Source organism: Saccoglossus kowalevskii, chromosome 4, assembly GCF_978046115.1.
Source record: "Saccoglossus kowalevskii chromosome 4, keSacKowa6.1, whole genome shotgun sequence".
Classification (NCBI taxonomy): Eukaryota; Metazoa; Hemichordata; class Enteropneusta; family Harrimaniidae; genus Saccoglossus; species Saccoglossus kowalevskii.
This window is the reverse complement of record NC_140644.1, coordinates 25,307,461-25,326,408: the sequence shown is the minus strand read 5'-3', so window position 1 is coordinate 25,326,408 and position 18,948 is coordinate 25,307,461. Positions and strand designations below refer to the sequence as shown.

Here is an 18,948-nt window from a genome sequence, read left to right as displayed (position 1 = left end):
GGGGGGGGTATACTATGAAGTTATTATGAGGAAACCTCAAAGTATGCACAAAGACAGTACAGCGGTAGTATTGATGCGACGGCGTACTGTCTGAATACATACTTTGAGGTATTCTCGTAATAATCTGGGAATGTCGAAATCCAAAAGGTTTAGAACAGAATCTGCGAACTTCTTTGTGTGGAGTCCGGTCAAACCCTTGTGGCAGCCATGTTTGTTTTTATTATTAGAGGACGCTTATGTGCATAATCATTCCATATTTGGAATTCACATTTCCTTATATGGTAGGATGAAAATACTGTAATCTATGGTGTTACAGTGACAGATGTATAATAATATAGTGAAAGAAAACAACAAAACTTAATATTTACAAATAATATTGCACCACTTTATTGAGAACGATCATGAATTTTATCTTTTGTACATATTATTTTCAATTTACATAAAACTAAAACTATCTCATACTGAATATTACAACACTGCCACGTAAATATCAACAAATGTTTAGCACCAACACTAATGAAGTGAACTTTAACATGGTGTGGAACAATAGTTGTGCAGGAATGGAGCTGTGTTATTAGAGCTGGAAATATCATTAGAAATCACAGGCAACATTAGTTGTAATATAAAGCGAGGTATGTTTTAAACAGTTCAACAATTTTGTAAAAACAAATGTTGAAGTAAAAAGGTTGATAACAGCAAATGTACAGAAAGTTGATGGAATTATTTGTGTGATATAAATGTCTGATTTAGCCTTTGTTTTCACACCAAAATGTTTACATTCTCACTATAATTATTAAAAGCTTATAATCTGATTAATATATAAGCTGCTGGCAAGTTGCAAAGCAAGCAAGCAAGGGTTCAGAAGAATTTAATTGTATGCAAATGTTATTCAAATTGTATGCAAATGTAATTACATGACCTTTGACCTTTAGTGAATTCACCTCAGAACAAAAAAAAACCAGCATATGGAATGTATTTCAAAAATGGAACACACTAAAACAGTTGTATTGTCATTAATTGCAACACTAAAAAAAATTAAAATCTTGTCACTTATAATTGAAAATGAAAAAAAATAATATTAATATACAGTTGCAGTAACCCATTTCTCTGAAAAAAAAAACTGTTAGCCTCTACAAATATTAACAGGGGTAAAGGAATTAGGATTTTCATGTTAATATGGTACATAATTTATTATTTAATGAGAAATACTTTTTAATATTGTACCAGATATTGTCACCTTCCATGAAATATGTGATTAATGTCTGAGTAAAAAAAAAATCAATATAATAAATATGTTATGTTGAGCTTCTTCCAATTTTATTGTGCTGAAATATTGCAATTTTTTGTTTATCAAATTTAGAATACCGGTACTCATGTTTTGGTTTCAAAGCATGGCGATGTCATGGGCATAATTTATACTACATGTAGTTAAAAATTATTATACATAAATACAAATATTTTGAGGATTTAGTCACTAATCAAATCTAAATATTCAAGCTCAAATAAGTCACAGCATTAAAAGTTTACATGAACAGGAATTAATGTGAATTATTAGACTTTTTTATTTTTATTCATTTAAATTCAGAATATGTTGACTACAAAACCATTAACACAAATATGCAAAACTTTTATTAGATCTTAAAACTAGTAGGGGCTTTATTTGCTCCAAATGTTGATTTTTCCTCTGATGCTATGTGTGAAACAGAATGAAAATGTCCCAAATTTGCATATTTCATGTTAAGTAGTGAGAATTGAAATGATTCTTTCTTTAATACATTAGTGGAAGCACTATACAGCCCAAAAATAAAATACACCATTCTTTATATAAATGCATGGATTGAACATAGAGGAAATGCTGTTGTAGATATGATGTACCAGGTATATGGTGAAATATAGTGTGATATGATGTATATGGTGAAATATGGTGTACATGGTGTGATATGGTGCATATGGCGAAATATGGTGTACATGGTGAATATGGTGTACATGGTGCGATATGATGTATACGATGAAATATGGTGTGATATGATGCATATGGTGAAATATGATGTATATGGTAAAATATGGTGTGATATGGTGCATATGGTGAAATGTGCTGTATATGGTGAAACACTGAATATGGCGAAATATAGTACATATGACGAGATATGGTGTACACATATGGTGAAATACTCTGTATATGACAAGATATAATGTACATAGTGAAATATGGTGCGTATGGTGAAATACTCTGTATATGGTAAAATATGGTGTATATGGTAAAATACGGTAGATGACTGTGTATTTAGGCATGAACATACTTAACACACTTTAAATATATGTTGCCATTATTCCCTTTGACTAGTAAAATGATTAATAAGAAATAAAATAAAATCACTTTGTAGAGTTCACCAATATGAAAGTTACACATACATATAAATACTGGACATACATATAACATTGAACTTAAAGCTGTTAGTTGAATAATTTAAAAATACGAAAAAATATACAATTTTTTCAATGAATAATAAACTTCAAAGTGTGGCATTTGTAGACTTTTGTTCAATAAACCATGAGCACTGTAATACTGCTTATTTTTATTATGTAAATTCATGCATTTTTAGCCTAAAAAAATCCTCTACAGAAGATATCATCACAAATCTAATAAACAAAATTAAATTTATAATAGTAATTCATTTGAATCTAATTTCAAAATATTTACATTACAGCCTAAATGTGTCAGTACTGATAAAAATCTCAACCATTCATTGCTATTTGAAAACCTACATGTGAAACCTAGAATTGAAATATATCTAAATATAACGCACATATAAAAAATCCTCCACCCCTCCTTCAAGACTAATACTTAATATGTAAATACATCAAAATGTAGGAAGCTCTTGTCTTATTTTACATACCAGGAAGCACTCTCCATCAAAATTAATAAAAAGAAAGTATGGAAATAGCACAAAGTGTGAAGCTGTAGAGGATTAATAAATATATCTATGGGATTTTACATTTTAATAAAAAAAGACATTGTTGTGTTTAGGTCATGCAGGGGTACACTGTATCACAGTTCAATTCAATTATACACATTTTCAGTAAGTCCTACCCTTCAGAAATGAAGCACAGCTGTATAAGGCAGAATTTTTAAATATAATGTACCCTTCAACAGCACTTTGCATAATGAGCGAAATTATAAATATTTATTTTATATTGTAACTGAAAGAGCCCCTCTTCATGGTTTCAATTTAAACCCTTACAATGCGGCTGTTTAAAAGGTATTGGTCTCAATAAGATTAAGAAGACAGAGCATCCTTCCAGCTAAGGTGATTATTATCACCACTGAAAAACGCTGGCAACACTACACTGGCTTGTTTACATAAAACAATATGGCACCTCAAGGCAAAGTATCCTCTTCCTTGTGTTTGTCTTCTTCACTCATTATGGCAATCACATGCTTGGCTAGCAGAGATAGTATTTTATCCATAGGGTCCATTGCACCTCTCTGTATCCATTTGGGTATAGTGACGCGAGCATGCGAGAATCCAAGTTTCTGTAGAATGTAGTCAACTCCAACAGGGTCTATCTTTTTGCCACCCCATGATAACAATCTAAGAATACCATAGTGAAAAAAAAAATGTTTACGGTCAAAACCTGCATCAGTTGAAAGGAAAAAATATGTCACTGCATCATTTTACTGAGAATCTCTGAAATATTTTTTTTTCTTACTTCTAGAATGTTTGGTAGCATAGTGTTCCCTAGAACAGTGCTCAGTAGTAGTGTTCAGTAGAACAGTGCTCAGTGGCAGTATTCAGAAGAATAGTGCTCAGTAGAACTGTTCAGTAGAACACTTCAGTAGAACAGTGTCCAGTAGAACAGTATTTAGTGGCAGTATTCAATGTTTAGCAGAAGTCTTCAGTAACAGTGTCCAGTAGAACACTGTTCAGTAGCTGTGTTCAGTATAAAGGTGTTCAGGGGCAATGTTCAGTACCACAGTGTTCAGTGGCAGTGTTCAGTGGCAATGTTCAGTACCAAAGTGTTCAGTACCAGTGTTCAGTGGCAATGTTCAATACCAAAGTGTTCAGAAGCATTGTTCAGTGGCAATGTTCAGTACCACAGTATTCAGTAGCAGTGTTCAGTGGCAATGTTCAGTACCAAAGTGTTCAGTAGCAATGTTCAGTGGCAATGTGTTCAGTGGCAATGTTCAGTACCAAAGTGTTCAGTAGCAGTGTTCAGTACCAAAGAGTTCAGTAGCAGTGTTCAGTGGCAATGTTCAGTACCACAGTGTTCAGTAGCAGTGTTCAGTGGCAATGTTCAGTACCACAGTATTCAGTAGCAGTGTTCAGTGGCAATGTTCAGTACCACAGTGTTCAGTAGCAGTGTTCAGTGGCAATGTTCAGTACCACAGTATTCAGTAGCAGTGTTCAGTGGCAATGTTCAGTACCACAGTGTTCAGTGGCAATGTTCAGTACCACAGTGTTCAGTAGCATTGTTTAGTGGCAATGTTCAGTACCACAGTATTCAGTAGCAGTGTTCAGTGGCAATGTTCAGTACCACAGTATTCAGTAGCAGTGTTCAGTGGCAATGTTCAGTACCACAGTATTCAGTAGCAGTGTTCAGTGGCAATGTTCAGTAGCAGTGTTCAGTGGCAATGTTCAGTACCACAGTATTCAGTAGCAGTGTTCAGTGGCAATGTTCAGTACCACAGTATTCAGTAGCAGTGTTCAGTGGCAATGTTCAGTACCACAGTGTTCAGTGGCAATGTTCAGTACCACAGTGTTCAGTAGCATTGTTTAGTGGCAATGTTCAGTACCACAGTATTCAGTAGCAGTGTTCAGTGGCAATGTTCAGTACCACAGTATTCAGTAGCAGTGTTCAGTGGCAATGTTCAGTACCACAGTATTCAGTAGCAGTGTTCAGTGGCAATGTTCAGTAGCAGTGCTCAGTGGCAATGTTCAGTACCACAGTATTCAGTAGCAGTGTTCAGTGGCAATGTTCAGTACCACAGTATTCAGTAGCAGTGTTCAGTGGCAATGTTCAGTACCACAGTATTCAGTAGCAGTGTTCAGTGGCAATGTTCAGTACCACAGTATTCAGTAGCAGTGTTCAGTGGCAATGTTCAGTACCACAGTGTTCAGTAGCATTGTTTAGTGGCAATGTTCAGTACCACAGTATTCAGTAGCAGTGTTCAGTGGCAATGTTCAGTACCACAGTATTCAGTAGCAGTGTTCAGTGGCAATGTTCAGTACCATAGTATTCAGTAGCAGTGTTCAGTGGCAATGTTCAGTACCACAGTATTCAGTAGCAGTGTTCAGTGGCAATGTTCAGTACCAAAATTATCAGTAGCAGTGTTCAGTGGCAATGTTCAGTACCACAGAATTCAGTAGCAGTGTTCAGTACCAACGTGTTCAGTAGCAGTGTTCAGTGACAATGTTCAGTACCACAGTATTCAGAAGCAGTGTTCAGTGGCAATGTTCAGTACCACAGTGTTCAGTGGCAAAGTGTTTGAAAGTACAGAGCATTTAGTGACACATTTATTAACAAATTAGAACAAATACTATTTATAAATCATCCCTTTACTTTTCAGAAAAATAATTAATACATCCATGAGTAATATTCACTCAATTAATTCAGGCACACATAAACAAAAAAAGCTGAAATAACTGAATTTAAAAAATAACACTGCTGGTATACAGCAATAATAACACTATATTACCTGAGTGTAGGTTCTAGTTGCCATGTTTTACAGTTGAACTCTCTCCAGTCTGTTATGCCACTGATGGATGTTTCTTGTTTCTTTTCTTTGTCAGGAGACTTTAACATCTTCCCGCTCGAACCAGCTCCCCTTGAACTGGAAAAGCCTACTAGGTTGAACAACAAATACTTGTTTAGCTAAACAGATTATTCAGTTTATGTTCATTGATAACTGTAAACTCTTATAAGTTGTCTTGCAGCAAATTCATCAAATGCAAGGACAAAAATGGCTGCCATTTGGCCATTTTGAAACAAAACAATGTATCGTGTTATGTATTCAAATGATGCACAGGCATGGCATGACAGATGTACAGAGGTTAATTCACTCTGTCAGAATGCACTGGGCTGACTGACTCATTTATTTAGAGTTAGTTTATAATAGAAGCCTTGCCATGCTTCTAACTCATTTACTAGAACATAGAACTATTGAACACCATGGCCATGACTACCGATACTAGTAAATTGAACTGCACCATTATAGATAGATTGATAACATATAAACTAAGTTTGAGAAAGACTGAGTAAAAATTAGTCAAGTTATCCTGGCAACAAGAAAGTGTTAACTGCAATGAGACATTGGTAACTGCTATACATGTTAACCGCACTACTTCATTATCATACCAGGTAAGATAAAAAATGGCTGAAGCAAATAAAAAACTAGAAATGCTCAAAAGTAAGCAAGTGAAAATAAGTTGACAAGCCATTCAAGAATTGAGCTTTCAAAATGATAATTATCGTATTGGCCATGTTGAAAGTATGACTAGGTTATAAATAACACATGCAGGGTTTTCATATCATTAAGACACAAATGATTAAATACAAATTCACTTTTGTCATTTATGTTACTTTCGCTTTCAACCACACCATTAATGCCATTATTTTAGTATCAATATGGCGTCTAATAATGAAATGAACATACAAATCAACAACAATTTAGGAACCAATTTGTTCCATTTGTTCCAAAGTCTATTCCAAATGATGATGTTCATTTTACAAATTCATTTATATATAAATTATAGCATGGCTATCTTGTGATCTGATAAGTGGAATCATACCAACCATGTGAAATATGAAAACAACTAAAAACAACTTTCAATTAATTAAACAGATGGTAACCTACTACATGTATATGCCTCATTAGTGTACATTACTGACATCAGTACACCCTGGTGTTGAAAAAAATGGCAACTCTAAGTCAAAATGTTCAAGCTGGATGAGACAAAAACATTCTTTGCTATGTATATTCTTGAAACTGGTTGACTCAAATACTTATGGACGGATATCAGAATAGAAAATAGAATGTAATCAGGAAACGATGCAACAAGCCACTGTAAGCCACCATATTTTTGTACGTTTGATTGAAATCTGCCAGTGTATTTCTGAGCAACCACACCATCAAACCATAGTCATCCCAATAAATCTCATTTCATACTATCAAATTTGCTATATTAAATATACACCGCTAATAGAAGTACATGCAAATAATCAATTTCATTCACTGCATCATTTAAATATCATTTCTTTTGTTACCATCCTTAAGGTTCAGCCAGCTGACTGACAGAATAAATATTCACATAGAAACAAGAATTTATCATTTATAAAAATCTGAATCTGAAGACAATTATGTTTACGTCATAGTTTTTCACAAAAAACAAAAATAAGAGTCTCAGATAGACATGCATAATTTCTAAACCCTTATTCTTCCCACACCATAGCTTAGTGTCAGTACAAGTTACAGTATCAAATAAATTAATGTCGTTATTATTGACGTCTAATTTAGGATATTGGTGAAGGTAATTGAGGAACAGTCAGTCACTTGGGGCTTTATAGTGAATCAGTGTTTTCAGCATGTTCAAAACAGTATTTGTATACCTAGTGGATATATACAATGTATTTCCACATCAGAATATAATCAGAGATCAAGTTCATCCTGAAGGTCACTGCATGGACACTCCGCCTCAATGTCAGATATTTCTTCAATACTTATTATAAGCTTATTATAAATATGTGTATGTGCTAAATATTATACAGCGTGAATTTAAAACCTGGTGAATGTACCTTCATCATCAACTCTACTTAAATATCTTCTTCTAAGGTTCTCATTTAAAAATGTTTTTGAAATTGAGTTCAAGTTCAAGCCCCAAATAATATAGAATATGCTACACATTTTATTTTATTTTATTTTTTAATTTTACATATGTGCAATGAATCTATGCAAACAAATGAAATGTCAGGAAATGATATAGAGAAATAATAGTAAGTGTCTACATCCTGTACCCTGTGATTGGATGCTGAGACACTTTCACATGACAATAACAAATCAAAGAAAGCTTAGAAAGAACTCATGCGCTGAGAGTATTGGAGAAACATTAAAATTAATTCAAAATTTAAGATTTGCTTTTCAAACGAGAAGCTTAGCAACTAATATTTGTCTGCTATTTGAGATGCACAACATGAAAACAATGTGATTCACATTATCAAAATTTATAATACATACACAAAATACATTTGATTATTCATCTGTGGTTTTTAGTCTAATTAATTCCAGAGCACCTCTGTGATGAATTCAATTCAAATTTGATTTTTTAGATATCAGAAATGGGCTAATAATAGATAATCAATATGCATGTTTATCAACATTAAACTAATTATGTCTGTGGGTTACCTCAATAAGCCAAATGAATTATTATAAAAAACTAAGCAATTATTATGCATAGATTTAGGTCTGTATATTGTTTCAGGCGCACATAATGTAATGTGATGATTAATTGTAACTAAATTAGTGGAAAGCTGAAAAGTAAATTATCACACAAATTAGGTAATTATTATGGATGTTTATAAACCTAAAACTAATTAGATCGTCACATTGTGTTAGAGTTTATAGGGACCAAGATTTATTGAAATATGACTAGAACCAACAGATTATGAATTATTATGCAAATTAGGTAATTTATGTGATCTGATTTTAACCCCAAATTAAGCAGGTCTGTGCATTATTCTAATATGCTCAAATTAGTAAATAGTAAATTCATATGTGTCAAAATATAACTTTTGTAAAATTTTAACATTTCAGCAAAAAATAGTGTCCCATGTTAATCAATGAAATCATGTAATGAACCACATATGGTATTATTGTGTTGACAAATATACTCTACCGGTACTACAAATCAACTATGAAAGGAGAAAATTGCCAAAAACGTTTTTTTATTTGTGTATTTTATGGAGTGGCTCTCTACATTATGAAATTTCCAATTATTGTAATTTGATTTCTAACATGAAACAATTTAAAATTAAAAAAGGTTGCTAAGCAACACTCCCTATTAATAAAGTGCTCTCAGTATCAATCCATATATGTATGACTGGCATCACAATAATAATGGTTCCGTCTGTATTTATAATACCATCCTTCAATGAATGAAACTCAATACATTTCAGCTGCAGTGTTTGAGAGATGAAATACAAAATATCAATCTTGACTTTGAGAAAAGCGCAAAGTGAACACGAGCATTTGCCCATAAGTGAACCCGAGCATTTGCCCATAAGTGAACACGAGCATTTGCACTACGTAGAATGTTTTTTTTCATTGACATCTTTAGCTGATATTTTTCATCAAATTATTACTTACAAGCACATAGAAAAGATGTATAATAATAAGGTTTGAATACTGCAAAGTATGCACATGGGTAGTAATGAATGGCTATTATTTATTGGGTGATATGTTCGCCATACTTCATAATATCGGCAAGGGGATAAGTCTGAATAGAACAAGCTATGCATGGTACAGTCCCCGTTAGTTATCAAACTTAAGATATATAATTTTGTTTATAGTAATATAGTTCAAACATAAACATGTCGGAGATATGGATCCAGAAGCTAATGCTTGATTATGGTGATTTGTTAACACTGAAATTATTGACATTCAGTCATCTTGTATCTGATCATCAAAGGCGTACTTGTCCATATTAAGAGATATTGCTGTGGAACAGCATTAATTAAAACAAAAAAGCCACTAGTTGTCCATTTTGAATACATGTGTCTATTTATAACATTATGTAGAATGAATATATACAATTTTAAGTCAAATCATGTCAGAGAACCACATTCATTAAAACAAAATTAGATTTGAAAAATAAAATGATGTGCATCAGGGACCCATAAAGTCTTATGTATATACCAAGGTTGAATGAAATTCATCCATAAATGACCAGGATCCGGTTCCACAATGCAGAAATGCTTTATTTTTGATAATTTTTTAGCATAAAAATGACAGCGACTTGGCCATTTTAAATCAGATAATCAAACAAATATATTTATACATCGAGGACATGATCTGTAATGAAGATATTAAAACTACATTCATAAAAACAAAATGACCATTAGTAGGCCATTTAAAATCTGAATGAAAAAAACAAAATGACGTGCATCAAGGTCCCATAATGTCCAATGTATGCACCAAGTTTTAACAAAATCCATCCATAATTTTTCAGCACAAAAATGGCCGCCATTCAGTCATCTTGAATCAGATCGTGAAACAAATTGATGATGTAAGTATGAAGTTTGAATGTAATTAGTCCATGTCTAAGAAACAGGTGTACAGAGGTCAATCCCTAAGTATATTAGTCTCTATTCAGACACCAAAAATGGGGAATGATAAATGGAATAGACCATCAATGAAAAACAAATCAATGTCAACAATTTAAATCAATTTATAGACTTCAATCGTAAGATTAGTTTATTGGTAAGTTTTACTAGAATTGAGTTTTTTTTTTATTGTATTTGGTTCTTTAGTAACCATAAATATAAAGAAGTAACTACAGAAATTTATTCATTAATTGATCATGCATGATATAGATATGCAAATAAAAACAATACAGACATCTCAGTCTTCTTAATTTGCAATACTGTAGAATACTTTATTTTCGTTTGGAATTTATTTTCGCTATTTTCGCTGAAGGGATGATTCCGTGAAAATAAAATCCAGCGAATATACTTTTTTTCCTATATTTCACATTAAACTAATCAAAAATCAGTGAAAATAAATTCTATACAAAATGCCCAATAAGCTTTTTCAGCGAAAATTAATTCTAGCGAAAATAAAGTATTCCACAGTATTGTAATTAGAAAAAAGTTTACAGCCAGAATTTATGTTTCAAATTGAGAAAAAAAAAACAATGTGGTTAGTTAGCCATTTTTATTACACCCTAGCTGCTAATTGGACAGATGGGTTTCCATGGTGATTGGGGGTCCATGAAGCATGTGAGCATTAAACGTTAGGTGCAAATAAATTTAACTTTGTTTTTAACTGCATGACATGACACAGTGATGTATTACCTCAAGCGACATCGATTAACAAAATTAGAATTCTTATCATGACTAATACAATTCTCGCTGTCAGATTTCATTGACACTTGCCTGACAAATGGTATCCTAAATATCGTTACGCTTCTAAAATTTGTAATTTATTGACCTTTTTGGTTCTAAAAATATAGGCCAAACTATGATTTTTTTCTTTGGTGAATAAGTCAACTTAATCTAGAAAACTGAGACAAATTATTTTGAGATGCAGCAAAAAACATTCATATTTCCAGTCATCACACATATTTGTTTGTTTTTTTGTCCGGTATTTACCGAAATATTTTATTTAAATAAATATTTTTTTAATTTGTTTGACAAGCACACTGCGCTATTTCTAATGAACAAAACACAATACTGGCTTCTCCCATTACATGCTAGGCATTTTATTACAAACATTACATGCTAGGCATTTTATTCCAAACATTACATGTGTCTGTGGAAGTGCTATGCTGCCACTCAACTTCAAAATGCCAATGATTACAGCAATCATTTATAAGCTAGGGTCACTTGAAAGGTGTTATGTAATTCGTAATTTATGAGTGATCACTGATGGGGGGAAAAAAAAAGGCTCCTTTGATTGATTACTAGCAATAACATGAACCGTTACAAATAATTATAAATCAGTCGTCTATGTACCTTTCCGATTAAATGTGAGATACATTTCAATTAATTATCATGAATCTCTGTATAAGTAAGGTTAACATTTTTGCTAAAATTTAATTAGAAAAACATACCAGGTTATCTAAGAAGCTAACCAGACCAAAGTACAGAGTAAGATGAGTGCTAAGAAATATTTGTTGGTTAAATTAGCAGATATGTCAGGGCTAATAAATGAGATACATCTTTGGTAGCTAAATTAGCAGATATGTCAGGGCTAATAAATTAGCTACAACTTTGGTAGCTAAATTAGCAAATATGTCAGGGCTAATGAATTAGCTACATCTTTGTAGTTAAATTAGCAGATATGTCAAGGCTAATAAATTAGCTACATCTTTGGTAGCTAAATTAGCAAATATGTCAGGGTTAATAAATTAGCTACAACTTTGGTAGTTAAATTAGCAGATATGTCAGGGCTAATGAATTAGCTACATCTTTGTAGTTAAATTAGCAGACATGTCAGGGTTAATAAATTAGCTACAACTTTGGTAGTTAAATTAGCAGATATGTCAGGGTTAATAAATTAGCTACATCTTTGGTAGCTAAATTAGCAAATATGTCAGGGCTAATGAATTAGCTACATCTTTGTAGTTAAATTAGCAGATATGTCAAGGCTAATAAATTAGCTACATCTTTGGTAGCTAAATTAGCAAATATGTCAGGGTTAATAAATTAGCTACAACTTTGGTAGTTAAATTAGCAGATATGTCAGGGCTAATGAATTAGCTACATCTTTGTAGTTAAATTAGCAGATATGTCAGGGCTAATAAATGAGCTACATCTTTGGTAGTTAAATTAGCAGATATGTCAGGGCTAATAAATGAGCTACATCTTTGGTAGTTAAATTAGCAGATATGTCAGGGCTAATAAATGAGCTACATCTTTGGTAGTTAAATTAGCAGATATGTCAGGGTTAATAAATTAGCTACATCTTTGGTAGTTAAATTAGCAGATATGTGAGGACTAATAAATTAGCTACATCTTTGGTTGATAAATTAGCAAATATGTCAGGGTTAATAAATTAGCTACATCTTTGGTAGCTAAATTAGTAGATATGTCAGGGCTAATAAATTAGCTACATCTTTGGTAGCTAAATTAGCAAATATGTCAGGGCTAACAAATTAGCTACGCTACTACATCTTTGGTAGCTAAATTAGCAGATATGTCAGGGCTAATAAATTAGCTACATCTTTGGTAGTTAAATTAGCAGATATGTGAGGACTAATAAATTAACTACATCTTTGGTTGCTAAATTAGCAAATATGTCAGGGTTAATAAATTAGCTACATCTTTGGTAGCTAAATTAGTAGATATGTCAGGGCTAATAAATTAGCTACATCTTTGGTAGCTAAATTAGCAGATATGTCAGGGCTAATAAATTAGCTACATCTTTGGTAGTTAAATTAGCAGATATGTGAGGACTGATAAATTAGCTACATCTTTGGTTGCTAAATTAGCAAATATGTCAGGGTTAATAAATTAGCTACATCTTTGGTAGCTAAATTAGTAGATATGTCAAGGCTAATAAATTAGCTACATCTTTGGTTGCTAAATTAGCAGATATGTCAGGGCTAATAAATTAGCTACATCTTTGGTAGCTAAATTAGCAGATATGTCAGGGTTAATAAATTAGCTACATCTTTGGTAGTTAAATTAGCAGATATGTCAAGGCTAATAAATTAGCTACATCTTTGGTTGCTAAATTAGCAAATATGTCAGGGTTAATAAATTAGCTACATCTTTGGTAGCTAAATTAGCAGATATGTCAGGGCTAATAAATTAGCTACAACTTTGGTAGTTAAATTAGCAAATATGTCAGGGCTAATGAATTAGCTACATCTTTGGTAGTTAAATTAGCAGATAAGCTGATGCTAATAAATTAGTTACATCTTTGCTAGCTAAATGAGCAGATAAGCTGATGCTAATAAATTAGTTACATCTTTGCTAGCTAAATGAGCAGATAAGCTGATGCTAATAAATTAGTTACATCTTTGGTAGCTAAATTAGCAGATATGCTGACGCTTGTTTGACACTCAAATTTCTCAGTTTTCATGAACAAACAAAAATATTAAAAGGTTATTACGAGAATACCACAATTGCACATGCACATTGTTCAAATAAGGAAGACATTCAAAATACACTTCTGTATTCCATTTTACAGTAGAATAAATAATGTTGTTTTTGCTGCAAGATGTATAATAATTCTTTATAGTGATGATACCTGTTTATTTTGGTGACAATTAACATAAATAAGAAACAAAATTCATAGAATGTTGTTTTGACAGTGTCCTAATCATGACTTAATACTGAATAAGTGGAGATGACTAAACACCCACTACACACACAAACTGACCTTTAGTTTTCTCGTTGATGTATGCATTAACAATGTCATGAAGAAATAGAAGCAGTTCAACATCCATGGCAACACAAATGTGATCAGCAAACTGTGTTACAAAGGTCACATCAACAACTGGCATTGGCTCTGGTGAAAAAAAACGAAAAAAAAACTAATAATCATTCAACTTTTTTTGTTCTTGTTTTCTGCAAGATTAGTTGCTTGTAACACCATACTGTCCTCTCTTGTTGTCATAAAATATTTTAAAAATATTTGAAACAAGCCATGCATGGCACATTCCCCCATTAGTTATCAAATCTAAATTATATAGTTTTGTTTATAGTAATGTATATACCGTAGTACAAGTACTTGTTCATATTGAGAGGTATTGCCCTGGAACAGCATTAATTAAAACAAAATGGCTATCGATCGGCAATTTTGAATAGATCTGTAAATCTAAGACATGATGTATAATGAATATATAAAGTTTGAACATTAGTCAAAGCATGTTAGACATATAGCACTAGAACTGCATTCATTAAAAACAAAATGGCCACCAGTCAGCCATTTTTAATTCCAATCTGAAAAACAAAATCATGTACATCATGGACCCATAATGTCTAATGTATGTACCAAGTTTGAATGAAATCCATCTGTAAACAGCTGTGAAATGCTTGTTTTTGATGATTTTTCAGAACAAAAATGGCCGCCATTTGGCCAGCTTGAATCAGAACGTAGAACAAATTGATGAAGTTTGAATGTAATCTGTCCAGGCATGTCTAAGTTGTAGGTCCAGTCGCACGCACGGACGCACAGAGATCAATGCATAAGTCCTTGTTTTCGGACGGGGACTAATAATGACTCATCAAATTAAAAGTCACAAAATTGATCAAGCATGTCATGTGACTTTTTAAAAGATCATTCGAGGTCAAAATAAATCTGAAAGAATGAAACACACTTACCATCATCTTTAGGGGGTCTTGGTTTCTGTAGATGACCTGTTCTCATTTCTAACTGTAGTTTCGGCAGAGCAAACAATGTTTCCGAGTCGTGGTTGTATTCAAGACTTTTTCTTCTCCTCATACTGGGTTCCTGACCGTCCTCTCGGTAGAAAAATTCAAGCTCTGAAGTATGAAACATTATTCATTGTAACAAGGAGGAACGACTGATCCATTACGTTGTTATAGAAAATTGTACACATGTTCTTTTATTGTCTGGTTCACACGACCTTTTCATATAACACTCCATAATGTCTGACAAATGCATACACACTCCCAAGGAGTGAACTCATATTCTATCAGAGCAATTGGAATCATTTGATTGGCGGAGCCTCACAAATGAAATGATTTAATTGGCGGGGGACCCACTAATTAAATGATATAATTGGTGGAGTCTCACAATGAAATGATACAATTGGCAGAGCCTCACCAATGAAATGATTTGATTGGTGGAGCCTCACAAATGGAATGATTTGATTGGTGGAGCCTCAAAAATAAAATGGTTTAATTGGGGAAACTCTCAACAATTGATTTACCGAATACTGAGAAAATCTAAATATAAGTGGGTAAGCCATTCTCTGGAAGAAGTCAAATTTTTTTTAAATCGAAAATTGAGATTATTGTCATGAAATAAACAAATCTAAAAGAGAACCACGAAAAGGTACCTTCATTTTAATAAGAAGCTAAAAAAAGTAAAGTCGACACAGATGGACAATGAGTAATATGAACAGTGGGGGTTATAATAAAACTCAAAAGGCCACACTGATATCCTCAGGTTAAATCTAATGACCTAGACGCAAGATATAAATCACTATTGCCTGTGATTTGTTTTCCTCTGTGATCCACTGAAGTTTATCTGATTCTGATTTAATCTGGGAAGTTGTATGGACTTTTACTAAGAAAGATGAACTGGTGAAATCAGTATGATTTTTCTTTATCGTTGTAATTTCATAATCTGGCCATAGAGGGCGCTAATCCCAAGTCCTTGTAAACGATTGAATACGGGAATTTCAATTTTTGTATTCCTCCAATTAGGTCGTATCATTCCATCCATTGCACAACTAACTGATAATCTTGTATTGCCCACTGACTGAAACAGCCCCTCTAATAGACACACATATAAATCGAAAATTACATTTGTTGTACATGTATATTGGATCATATAAATATTTCTCACCTTCTGGTCCTTCTGTTGTGCAAGCATAATGAAACCATTCCTGTACACTGCTGACAGAGGCTGGTGGGTTGGCATGACGACCTCGTGATATACGACTGATGGTTGCCATAAAGTTGTACTGTGACTGGTACTCAGCCCTGGTTGTCTGGTTGTGACCTAGGTTAAATATCAGATCCTGGATCACATTGGTCTCCAAAGATTCTAGAAAAAAGAACATGTGGAAAGAGATTTCAGTGAAATGATTCTGGGCATGGATGGAATGCAGGAACTGATATTAATAATTAAATTCCTTAGCCTTGTTTGACTGTTGTTGTAGTATTATCCTAGATCTCAGCATGGTATTTATATGGAAATATATCTTCATTATTATTTGACACAATGCAAAATGATATTTAAATATTTCCCATGATACATTGCAGTTACAAGGGATGTCACATGGTCAATTGTAACCAATCATGGAATAGGTGGGGAATAACTTTAAATTATTTCCTCTTTTATTGGGGCAGAGAAAGATACATGATGATAAATTTTAACACAAAATCTCAAAAACTGTACAAACCTCCATCGACTGAAGGAATGTCCTGAGCTTCTGTTTCAAACAACATCTCTGGTTCCCTCATCGTGAACAAAGCCCAGGATTTGCCACGGAAGTTGACGCCATGGAAACAAGCTAATGATGCATGGTTGCCACGGAGACTGCAATGCCCACCAAGGATGGCACTGTTCTCTGGGTAGCTTGGAGAGAGTTTAACTAATCGGATTTTAGTTATCAGTGAAGCAACACCAGGCCAGTGTCGATGATGTTTCTTCTCTGAGTAGAAATAAAAAACGATTATGTAGAACATGATATAATAATGATGATAATGTTATCAACAATCAGTTGCACAACTGCGAGATTATTAGATAAGGGTTAATGTTAATGCTGACAGCCACGCAAATTACGAGAAATACAGTGTTATGACAAACTCTCTCAACATAACATATGTTGACACAGATGATGTATTAAGTTACGCTGAATATAGTTAACGACTCAATATATTTTGAATTTATTGCAATGGACATGACATTCATAAATACCAACTTTCATAGTTAAATGTTGTAATTTTCAGGTTGTTTTTAGCAATGTAATAAAGCAACAGCTAGTGTTGTCAATGAAATGCAAATTATTAGTTAAAACTACCAATGTATATATAAAGTGGATTCCTAGAAATACTGTTGCAAATAAGTTTCTTGTAGGATTGTTATGGATTGTTGAGCATCCATGGTATCCCATGATGCTATTTGTCAGAGCAAACTTGACTGACACCAACATGTAACTCGAACAAATACATAAATTCTATACATCACAAGTAACCTGTAGAATACTGTGTGGGTAATATTTTTTATATTGATTGTTGTTGCATTTGCAGCAAATAGTTATCAAACAATGAGAAATCTATAGGATTGAATATACCCCACAGCTGGCTTCACATGCATTGTTTATAGTTCATATGGTGCTTACACCAGGATTTAATTACAGCACCTAGGCGGTATGTGGTTACAGCTTAATGTTCGAGTAATCGCAAGAAATTGACATGACAATAGAAATTCATTAAAGACTGCCACTCCCATGCAATTAACAGCGAGTGAAATTCCTGGGATTGAAACATATATTTTGAAGTCACTGATGTAGGCAACGAATAACTGCAAGTTGACATAAAGACGAGGTAGTTTATTTAATCAGTGGTAAACTAGAGGCTGAAATTATAATTAATTTGTTTATTTCAATTTCTCCTGACGTCAAATAGAATACACTGGTGAAACACGGTAGTAACTGTGGGTGAAAGGATGTTTTGGGGTGTAGTTTACATTGTATATGGAGTGGTAGGGTCGGGTGTAATGTGTTCATTTCCAACTATTATGAAGTCACGTAGAATTTCACTTAATTTATTTTTGCTGACATGTTTTCAAGCATTACATGTGAATCTAATTTTCACTGCGCTGTGTCTCAATATAGTATGAGGGAAATGGCATATTCACTGGAATTTATTTCAGGGGAAAAATGTTTTCAGTGATAATGAAGTATTATGACAGATACCCTCCCCGTGGCTTTCATTGCGTATGGAAGTTATTTTCACGAATGATGCGGTGTATTATGCTGCCGTACTTTCACGAGCGAAGCCACGGGGAGGGTGTGGGGTTCTGTTATTATACACATGTCCCATATTTGATTATTTCATATTAAAAAAAGAACGTGCAACAAACCGGGATAGAAATTTAGATCGGGGAACCCAATTGCCCATTAATATGCTCCAAGACAGTGCTGCGACCTAGCAACGCTTGTCAGTGTAGAACGCGTGTCGCTGTACGTGTGAAAATAAAATAATCAGACGTCTAATTTAAGTCATTGTCCGAATAAATAACTCGTGGATGTTTAAGCGCGGTGGTCGTAGCACAGCGCGTGTTCGAATTTCATGTAAATAAACAATGTATTTTACACGCATTGTATACGTCGCTGTGAGTCCCATATCGAACAGGACGCGACACGACGACTGTCGCCCTTTAGTTGGGACCACGACAGAACCAGAACTTAAACTGGGCGACTACGATACACGGTTGATGTTGAAGTTAAAAGTTCCTCCACAGATCTGTGCATTGGCAAACATGCCGTGCAACTGCGGTACTCCACTGACGGAATGACTTTCGTTGAA

At 33.5% G+C, this 18,948-nt stretch overlaps 1 protein-coding gene across 1 annotated transcript in view; it reads right to left on the bottom strand.

Annotated features, from left to right (window-relative positions):
* Positions 1 to 363: 363 nt before the first annotated feature.
* LOC100371118 (bridge-like lipid transfer protein family member 1) overlaps positions 364 to 18,948 on the bottom strand; it is a 71,250-nt gene continuing 52,665 nt past the window's right edge. Inside the window, exons 38-43 of the mRNA XM_085498347.1 lie at positions 16,818 to 17,069; positions 16,259 to 16,459; positions 15,046 to 15,207; positions 14,102 to 14,230; positions 5,699 to 5,846; positions 364 to 3,593 (exon numbers count right to left, since the gene is read on the bottom strand). Coding sequence (XP_085354473.1) covers positions 3,380 to 3,593; positions 5,699 to 5,846; positions 14,102 to 14,230; positions 15,046 to 15,207; positions 16,259 to 16,459; positions 16,818 to 17,069 — 1,106 coding nt within the window. The 3' untranslated portion in view covers positions 364 to 3,379. The remainder of the gene's footprint in view (positions 3,594 to 5,698; positions 5,847 to 14,101; positions 14,231 to 15,045; positions 15,208 to 16,258; positions 16,460 to 16,817; positions 17,070 to 18,948) is intronic.